The 9,707-nt window shown below is 38.9% G+C and overlaps 1 protein-coding gene across 1 annotated transcript; it reads left to right on the top strand.

The window, feature by feature from the left end:
• Positions 1–1,190: 1,190 nt before the first annotated feature.
• LOC106667439 (zinc finger MYND domain-containing protein 11) lies at positions 1,191–9,257 on the top strand. The gene is made up of 12 exons (XM_014395393.2): positions 1,191–1,412; positions 2,878–3,029; positions 3,135–3,259; positions 3,316–3,465; positions 3,553–3,642; positions 3,710–3,941; positions 4,018–4,220; positions 5,719–5,949; positions 6,007–6,226; positions 6,290–6,477; positions 6,539–6,760; positions 8,472–9,257. Exons 1-12 carry the CDS (start codon positions 1,402–1,404, stop codon positions 8,592–8,594), a joined length of 1,947 nt encoding a protein of 648 aa, XP_014250879.1. The 5' UTR covers positions 1,191–1,401; the 3' UTR covers positions 8,595–9,257.
• The last annotated feature ends 450 nt before the right edge of the window (positions 9,258–9,707 follow it).

Genomic DNA, 9,707 nt, shown 5'->3' with positions numbered 1-9,707 from the left:
TAGTCCGGATCGGTAGTGAACCGATCAATCCTAGTAAGACTGTCTTGAATGAACGATAAAGATCCGGATCAGTAGTGAAATACTCTTGTCTATTAGTAATATCCTGAAGGAACACTACTGATCCGGATCAGTAGAGAACTGCTAAATCCTAGCGATACTGTCTTGAATGAACAATACTGATCTGGATCAGTAGTGAACCGCTGAATGGTAGCAGTTCTCCAACGAATGAACTGTGCCGATCCGGATCGGTAGTGAACCTATCAATCCGAGCAGGACGGCCATGAATGAACAATAATTATCCGGATCAGTAGTGAACCGCCAGATCCTAGCAGGATAGCCATGAATGAACAATAAAGATCCGGATCAGTAATGAACCACTAAATCCTAGCAGAATAGTCTTGAAAGAAAAGAATGGTCCGGATCAATAGCGAACCATTCAAAACTGCCAGTATTATCAGTGAAGAGCAGTACTGGTCCGGATCGGTAGTGAACCGATCAATCCTAGTAAGACTGTCTTGAATGAACGATAAAGATCCGGATCAGTAGTGAAATACTCTTTTCTACTAGTAATATCCTGAAGGAACACTACTGATCCGGATCAGTAGAGAACTGCTAAATCCTAGCGATACTGTCTTGAATGAACAATACTGATCTGGAACAGTAGTGAACAACTGAATCATAGCAGTTCTCCAACGAATGAACTGTGCCGATCCGGGTCAGTAGTGAACCCATCAATCAATCCTAGCAGGACAGCCATGAATGACCAATAATGATCTGGATCAGTAGTGAACCATTCAAATCTGCCAGTATTATCAGTAAAGAGCAGAACTGGTCCGGATCGGTAAGAACCCCTTAATCCTAGCAAGGCTGTCTTGAAAGAACAATAATGATCCGGGTCAGTAGTGAACCCATCAATCAATCCTAGCAGGACAGCCATGAATGACCAATAATGATCCGGATCAGTAGTGCACCATTCAAATCTGCCAGTATTATCAGTAAAGAGCAGAACCGGTCCGGATCAGTAGTGAACCGCCAAATCCTAGCAGGACAGCCATGAATGACCAATAATGATCCTGATCAGTAGTGAACCCTGCTTGAAGGTCCTCTTGGACTTCCAATTCCCCTTTTTCCTGCTCCTCAGCCTATTTGAGATCATAATTTCGTAAATAGGCGGGCACTGTTTGAAATCGGCGTCTGCCCATTTACGGGTCGGCTAGGCTGATAACGTCCGTCCCGTAGCGCTCGCCGTGGCGTCCCTAGACGGTCACCATCTTGCTTCGAGTGCTTTTTAAGCTCCGGTCCCTGTTCCGCTGTTGTTTTCGTCCCGTTCTCCCCTTCGGGAAATCGGGCCCGACCGCCTCTCGACGACCTGCCCGTCAAGGAACACAGGCAAATTTCAGGATGAACAAACAGTGAGGCGGTTTTTATTATTATTATTTTTAAATATTTTATTATATATATTTTTCGACAACATACTTCCAGGACTATCAATTTGTTTTAGTCTAGTTCCTTAGTCAGTAGTTGATCCAGTCAGTCAAAAATTGTTTAAATCTATATTTCCTACTAAATTCTTGACCGTCTATGTTCACCATAACAATATTGTTATCTTATCGTTCCCTCCTGTCAGACAAAATTTTTCAGTCTTAAACTTCTGTAAAAAAATGAAGTGTAGACAGTAGAACACCGGAATGCAGAGCTGTATTGATGAAATGAGGATAACCAACGCTCTGACTAATCCACGATCTACGGTACAGGCTGGTCATGTACCCCGAAGCTTCATTGAATCGTCAACCTTGTACGGAGAGACTTTTGGACAGTCAGAAAGCTATAAATGCTACAGACTAGTCTGGTTATGTCTAAATTGCTCTAGGAAAACACAGGTTTACTATAAAGTGGTTTCCAGGTTGTACAGGTAAAAAAATGAATAATACTCCTGGGTCAGTAGTGAATCGCTAAATTCTATCAAAACTGTCATGAATAAATAGAACTGATCTGGATCAGCGGTGAACTGCTCGACCTTAGGAGGATTGTCTTGAATGAACAATGCTGATCTAGTTCAGTACTGAACCGCTCAATTCTAGCAGGACTGCCATGAACAGTACTGATCAAGATCAGTGGTGAATTGATAAATCCTAGCAGTATTGTCTTGAACAATACAGATCCAAATCAGTAGTGGATTGCTGGATTAATAGGGCAACCAACTCCTCGGAAAGAAAACCACTAGTGACTCGGATGATCTCACTGTTGAACTTGAACCAAGACAGAATGCAAAATAGCATTTATGTTCCCTCTGACTCTAACCGACCCAGTACAAGCTGGTCTTACAATTTTGCTAAGACTCAGGTTGTTGTGAATTTTGGATGGTGAGGATGGTCCTGATGAGTGCATGTGACCTAGACGTTAGCCAATTTAAAAAAAATCTTCCTTTATGGTCAAATTTTCAAACAAAAGTGAGCCTTTTTAAACCTGCTTTTATTACTTTTAATTATTTTTTTTCTAGCAAATCTTACTGCTTTTGTATTCTGCATACTGATTTGGATCAGTAGCGAACTGATAAATCTTACCAGGACTGTCATGAATGAACATTGAACGGTACTGATCTGGTTCAGTAGTGAACTACTAAATTCTAGCTAAATTTTAGGACTGTCTTAAATGAACAGTACTGATCTGGATTAGTAGTGAATCGCTAAATCCTAGAAGTACTAGTGAAGCACTAAAGCTTATCAGCATTTTTAAGAATAAACAATAGTGATCCGGATCAGTAAAGAACTGCTAAATCCTAGCAGCATGTTTATGAATAAGCAATACTAATCCAGATCAGTAGTGAACCACCAAATCCTAGCACTAATTTTTTTTTTATTATCCCATTTTCTCCAGACTGTTGAACTCGATGAATCGTAGGCGTATGTCATGCCCCCAGGTCGTCCAACAACTCTGGGATGCGGTCAAGGTCATTCGGTACCAGCGCCAAGTTCCAAACGTGGAACGCATCGCCAAGTACATGAGCCGCGTTCATTCAGTCAGCGAAGGTTTGTATTATTAATAATTGGTCAAGCGGACCACGAAAACTAATGAATTATTAATAATTTTAAATCGGGCTGTTTTAATTTGTTCTTTTTTTCTTTTTTTTCCAGAGGAGGTTGTAAGCCAGTTGGACTACTGTGTCCGTGACGGACTTCTGCTCATTACAAAGCGAAAGGGTAATAAAGGTTCCAAGGTAGGAGTGGAACAAGAGGGCTACAAGCTGCCAGACGCTCCGGTATAAAAAAGAAAAAAAAATTACAAAAGAAACAAATTGACCAAATTTTTTTGCAGCCTAAACATGACAAACATGACTGGTATTGCTCTGAGTGTCATACCGGAGGAGATGTCATACCGTGCGGCGTATGCCATCGCGTCTATCACTTGTCATGCATAAACAACCTGCTCGGAAGCAAACAGAAATTCAAATGCAGCGTTTGTCAGGTGAATTTTTTATCTTGCTTTTGATTTAACAACGGAAGAAGTTTGAGTTTTGAGCGTGTTTTATTTATTTTTTCCTTTTCCCATCAGGCATCAGAAGTTGATAATTCTCTTCCAAACATAAAACAAAGCCAGCTCAACAAGCTTTTAATGATGGTCAGCCGAGTGCTTCGAGACAAGGTATTTTAAAAAAAGAGATACACATTGAAAAAATAAAATTAAAAAAATTTAATTATTTTGATTTTAGTACGGGTCTTTGATAAATTCATCTGAGTTCCTCCAGCGTTCAATAACAATTGGTGCTCCGGGTGCACAGATCGACATTGGCTCTGAGGCGTGGCGTGTATCCTTCCTGATCCACCGGCCGTGTGACATTGGCCGGATGGCTGCCCGGGCTAAAATGGCCGGCTACGAGAATTTGAATGAGTACTCCTCTGACGCAGCCACAATCGTTCACAACATAGTAATCTTCCAAGGAGGTATTTTCCTTTTTTTCGTTTATATATAATATTAAAAAAAAATATATATTTTTTTTTTAATGAATAAATTGAATAGTTCATAGTGACCTGGCAGATACGGCAAGACAGATGTTGCGCGACTGTTTGTCCGAAATTGTACAAATGCAGACGTGCCACACTTGTTACCAAACGACGGGCGCTATTAAAGGCTTACCAAGGAGGAAGTTTACAGCCGTTTGCCGTCCTCCGCACGAACTCGTCTACGCAAAGGAAAAAGGGTCTCAATACTGGCCAGCAAAGGTTTTTAATAATTTATTGAAAAATATTTTTATTATTTGTGAATTTTTGTTTATCCGATGGCCTGGCTTCATTTTTGGGTGTCAGTCACTTTCTTTTATTAATTAAGTGAGAGTAAGAGTGAGTGAGTTCGAGTTAGTAACTGATTCAGTGAGTAAAAGTGAGTTTGAGCCATAATAAGTGAGTAAGAGCTCTTTAGAGAATGCATGGATTTGAATCGCCGGCACATGGAGCAAATAAAAGAAAGTGAGTTTGAGTCATTGAGTGATTCAGTGAGTAAGAATGAGTGAATTTAAGTCACTGACTGAATCAGTGAGTAAGAGAAGATGGATTTGAATCACTGTCCGTTTCATTGAGCAACAGTGAATGAGTTTGAGTCACTGTCAGATTCAGTTAGTACGAGTGAATGAGTTTGAATCACCGTCTGATTCAGTGAGTTAAAGTGAATGAGTTTGTATCACCGTCTGCTTCAGTGAGTACGAATGAATGAGTCTGAGTCACGGTCCGATTCAGTGAGTAAGAGTGAATGAGTTTGAGTCACTGTCCAATTCAGTGAGTAAAAGTGAAGGAGTTTGAGTCACTGTATGATTCAGTGAGTAAGAGTGATGGAGTTTGAGTCACCGTCTGATTTGATGAGCTCCAATGAACGAGTTTGAGTCATTGTCCAATTCGGTGAGTATGAATGAATGAGTTTGAATCGCCGTCTGATTCAGTGAGTTAAAGTGAATGAGTTTGAGTCACCGTCCGATTCAGTGAGTTAAAGTGAAGGAGTTTGAGTCACCATCTGATTTGATGAGCTCCAATGAATGAGTTTGAGTCATTGCCCAGTTCGGTGAGTATGAATGAATGAGTTTGCGTCATTGTCCGATTCGGTGAGTATGAATGAATGAGTTTGAGTCACTGTCCGATTCATTGAGTAAAAGTGAAGGAGTTTGAGTCACCGTCTGATGCAGTGAGTAAGAGTGAGGGTTGAGTCACCGTCTGATTTGATGAGCTCCAATGAATGAGTTTGAGTCATTGTCCGATTCAGTGGGTAAAATAGGGTGAGTTTGAGTCCCTTTCCGATTTGGTCAGTACAAATGAATGAGTTTGCGTCACCATCCGATTCAGTGAGTATGAGTGAATGAGTTTGAGTCACCATCTGATTCAGGGAGTAGGAGTGATTGAGTTTGTGTCACTGACTGAATCAGTGAGTAAGAATTATTAGGGAGCGAATGAGCTAACAAAATCAGAACTTGAACTTTTACGAGTTTCCAAAGTTTTTGGCTCTGAAAATAGTAGCAGATATGGCTCTAAAAAAAAATTTGCCCCTTCTAAATGAGCTTTAAGCAGCATATACTTAATTTTGTAAAATTCATCTGTCACCAGTGTAAGAAATAACATTTAATCTTCAAAATTTAGAATTTTTCTATTACGAATACTGTTTAAAAAATATCATATAATCATCTAATCTAAGCCAAATAAATTCAAAAGTTTCACTTCTAACTTTGAAAATTTTCAGGTGATCAAGGAGCACGACAGTGATAAAGTGGAGGTTTGGTTCTTCGGCAACCCTCACCAAAGAGCGACAGTCGATAGGTGTAACGTCCTTCCAATTACGACGAGCATGAACAGTCTGGAAATAACTAAAAGGACATCGAGTTGGAACAGGGCATGCGAGGAGCTTAAAAAGCACCAGGAGCTTTTAAAACGCCTTGAAGAGGGAACTTACGAATCGTCATCGTCGAGTGATGTAAGTTAAATCTTAAAAAAAAAAAAAAAAAAATTATCATAATAATTTTATTTTAAGAGCGAAGATTCAGAGAAGAATGAAAAAGTATCTGTAAGTGAGAAGCCGAAGAAAACCTCGAACCCTGTCAAGAGGCAGAGGAGGAAAGGCTCCGACGAGGAGAGCAGCGTCGATGATACAGATGCCGACGATACGCCCAGGACGAGCAAAAAGGAAAAACCCGTCAAAAAGCGAGGACGGCCTCCCATAAACAAATCCCTTGATGAAACACCACCAAAAAGTACTAATTTCTTTCCCAAAACGAAACAAAAACAATTAACAAAAACATTTTTTTATTCGATAGAAAAACGGGGCAGGCCGCCTAAAAAACCAGCTGAGGCTGTCGAGAAGAAAGACGAAATTGAGGAGAAAAAGCCTGACGAGGAGTCGCAAGTTAAGGATGAAAAGGAAGATAAAACGGACGTTATTTTACCGGAGGTCGCGCCTGGTCAAAACGACCTGTTGAAGACTGCAATGTCGCCAATTTCAACCGTAGGTTAATTAAAGGCTAAATGTCGACACGTTCAATATGTTTTTTCCCTCCCGTTTTTAGAAAAACGAAGAGGAAATCGTAAGCTCGTCGTGCATGGAGCCGCAGGTGCGCAGTTTCGGCACTCAGACTAAACACGACTCGAAGAAAGACCGAGCGAACAAAGAGCTCATTGCGAAACTGCGAGAGGAGCTTGACAAGCTCAAAGCGCTTCATGCGGAACAAATCAAGGAGTTGAAACAACGACACAGCCAGGAAATCGCCATTGTCAAAAAGAAACAATGGGTAAGTTGAATTTTGTCAGCCATATAAGTTATAATTACTCTTGGAAAGCACACTTTTCCCTACAAGATTTAAGCACTTTCCTCAGTGCTTCTTTGCACACTTATTTTGGCAGGAGAATTGCATCACTGAAGTGGCGATATCGTAATTGGGCTAATGATTTGCATTCACAATGGATATGTACTGATCTCTGTGGTTTTTCTCAGCAAAGACGGTTTCTGCCCATTTTTGCTCGTCTTTAGGATGTAATTGTTTTAAGGCTTATTATTTTCTTCACATCGTGTATGCTAAGAGGAGTCTGCTTTCCTTTTTGAGAGATTTACACATCCAGTAGGTTGCCTTGAATCTCCAGGAGTTTTCTTCTTTGAGTCATTTTTCGAGTTTAAATTTTTACCATGTTGGTGCATGTAGTTGTGGATGTTGTCCTTAGGGTGAGAAGAACCTTTTTTTTTTTATGGCTCGTTGGACAGTGTTCATTTCATAACATACCTGAATTGCTGTGGAATCCCAACTTTCAAGTAACTTTGTGTTTTCCAAGAGCTATTGGACAGCAAGAATGATCCGGATCAGTAGTGAACCCCCTCAATCCTAGCAAGAATGTCTGGAATGAACAGAACTGAGCCGGATCAGTATTGCTCAATCATGAGTGAGTACTCGCACTTAATTTAATGGTTAATTATTGATCCAAGTCAGCACTGTTCACCGTTCTGATAGGATTTAGCAGTACACTACTGATTCAAATTTGTATTGTTCATTCAAGATAGTCCTGTTAGAATTTAGCTGTTCACTACTGATCCGGATCAGTTCTGTTCATTCCAGACATTCTTGCTAGGATTGAGGGGGTTCACTACTGATCCGGATCATTCTTTTCATTCAAGACAGTCCTACAGGGATTTAGCAGTTTGCTGCTGATCTGGATCAGTACTATTGAATCATGACAGTACTGCAAGAATTTAGCTTTCATGGCTGATCGGGATCAGTATTGTTCATTGATGATAGCACTGCTTCGATTGAGCACTACTCCAGATTTGTTGTAAATTCACCGATCTGCTAGGATTTAAAGCATCATTTACAGATCTGAGTCATTCTTTTTATTCAAGCCAGTCTTGCTCAGATTGAGTGGTTCACTACCGATCTGGATCTGTATTGTTTGTTCAAGACAGTTCTATTATGATTTAGCGGCTCACTACTGATGTTCAGCACTGTTCATTCAAGACTGCTGATAGGATCCTAGCATGATGACCTTGAAAGAAACAACTGATCCGGATCAATAGAAGATCTTTGTGGTTTTAACTGCTTTCAGATCTCCAGTTTGAAGCATTTTCAGTAGGGACTTATTTCATTTTCTGCCGAAGCCTGTTTGTATTCTTGTAATTTGTCTGTTGACTATCAGATCTACAGTGATTTTGTGAGTCCATTCCAGTTTCTTTAGGAGTTTGCTGTTTTGCCCCCTCTGAATCCTCTTTGCTGCTTGTCATTTTGAAGGTCTACAGCTTATGTTTCTTTTTATTTTATATTTGGGCCCTTATGAATTCCAACAGGTGGCTAGTCAAAAAGTCAGCCCAACCGGAGCCTTTTCTGGAGTTCGCTTTCAGGAAGGACAAAGGAGGAATGCGGCTTCTTTTAAAAATTATTTAATTTCTAATTTAATCTAATTGTTTTTTTAAATTTTAAAAATTTCTCTTTTTTTTTTTGTCTTCTCTCTCTCGAAAAGTGCTACAACTGCGAGCAGGAGGCGATTTACCACTGCTGTTGGAACACGGCATATTGCAGCACCGAATGTCAGCAGCTCCACTGGCAAGGTGAGCACAAGCGCATCTGCAGACGTAAGCGCTAATCAGGGCCAAGGTTTAAAAAAAAAAAATCAGGCATTTTGTCTGGCAAATGCAGAAACAACGATATGTATTTATACATCTATATGGGGAAAAAACATATTTATTGTATATGAAATTAATATATTACAATATATTAAATATTGTAATATAGATTTTTTTTAAAAATAATCACGATAGATATATTCAATCGTAATTGTCTTTGTAGTGTTGTGGGTTTAAAAAAAAAAAAATTGCATCCCAGTTTTATAAAACTGTGGACTTTTTATAGAAACGCGTGTATGTGTATTATATGCTATACGTATATATAATTTATACCGCACACATGCTCCTATTTTTTACGTACCTGAAATTTCTTACTCCATAAAAAAAATTAAAAAAAAAAAATTGACAGCCTCAGAGCGTTTAACGCGTCAGGGAACTTGCTTTATATATTCTAGCGTATAAAAAAAGTGTGTATATATATGTAAATATTCCCCACTACACAATTTTATATATTTCAACAGTCTAGAGAAAAAACAAACCATTTTGTTACTTATTTTCTATAGCTTTATTATTATGTATTTTTTACCTCTGCCCTCCTGCCGATTTGTCTGATTTTAATTTAATACAATAATGGGTAGGAATTAATTATATATAGTTTAAAGAGAGACGAGAGGGAGAAAAAAAGTAAATAAAAGTGTGTATATTGTGTTATATGTTGTTCTTTTTTTTTCCCCATGTCTGTGTTTATTTTATGCCATTTCCTCTTTAGCGCAATCCAAAGAACCAGGTGAGAAAATTCGAATGTGGTAAGAAGAATAATTTTTAATAGTATTGTAGTATACTATGTATAAATCATAATTTATATTCACTAATTTTGTGGTCCTCTTGACCAATTAATATATTACAATTAATTAAGGTTTTTAGTTGAGATAAAAAAGTCAATGGCACGAACGGGATTCAAACCCACTAAACTTTTTTATCTCAACTAAAAACCTTAATTAATCATAATTTATATTTTTTTAGGGTAATTTTACCCATTTTTTTCCGGGTCTTTGAAGGTTAGTTTATCTTTGTCCTCCAGTACTGACTGGTATGATTTGGAAGGAAAAGAGGAATTGTGGGTTATTAGGAAA

Source organism: Cimex lectularius, unplaced genomic scaffold (genome assembly GCF_000648675.2).
Source record: "Cimex lectularius strain Harlan isolate CLEC.00 unplaced genomic scaffold, Clec_2.1 scaffold10, whole genome shotgun sequence".
Classification (NCBI taxonomy): Eukaryota; Metazoa; Arthropoda; class Insecta; order Hemiptera; family Cimicidae; genus Cimex; species Cimex lectularius.
The sequence above is the reverse complement of the archived record's forward strand: the minus strand, read 5'-3'. Positions and strand labels throughout refer to the sequence as shown.

Bases quoted from the DNA above. Each gene is read 5' to 3' on its own strand.
- LOC106667439 (XM_014395393.2), top strand. The intron at 3,942-4,017 runs GTATTTTCCTTT...TAAATTGAATAG, and splicing joins CATAGTAATCTTCCAAGGAG to TTCATAGTGACCTGGCAGAT. The intron at 6,761-8,471 runs GTAAGTTGAATT...TCTCTCGAAAAG, and splicing joins TTGTCAAAAAGAAACAATGG to TGCTACAACTGCGAGCAGGA.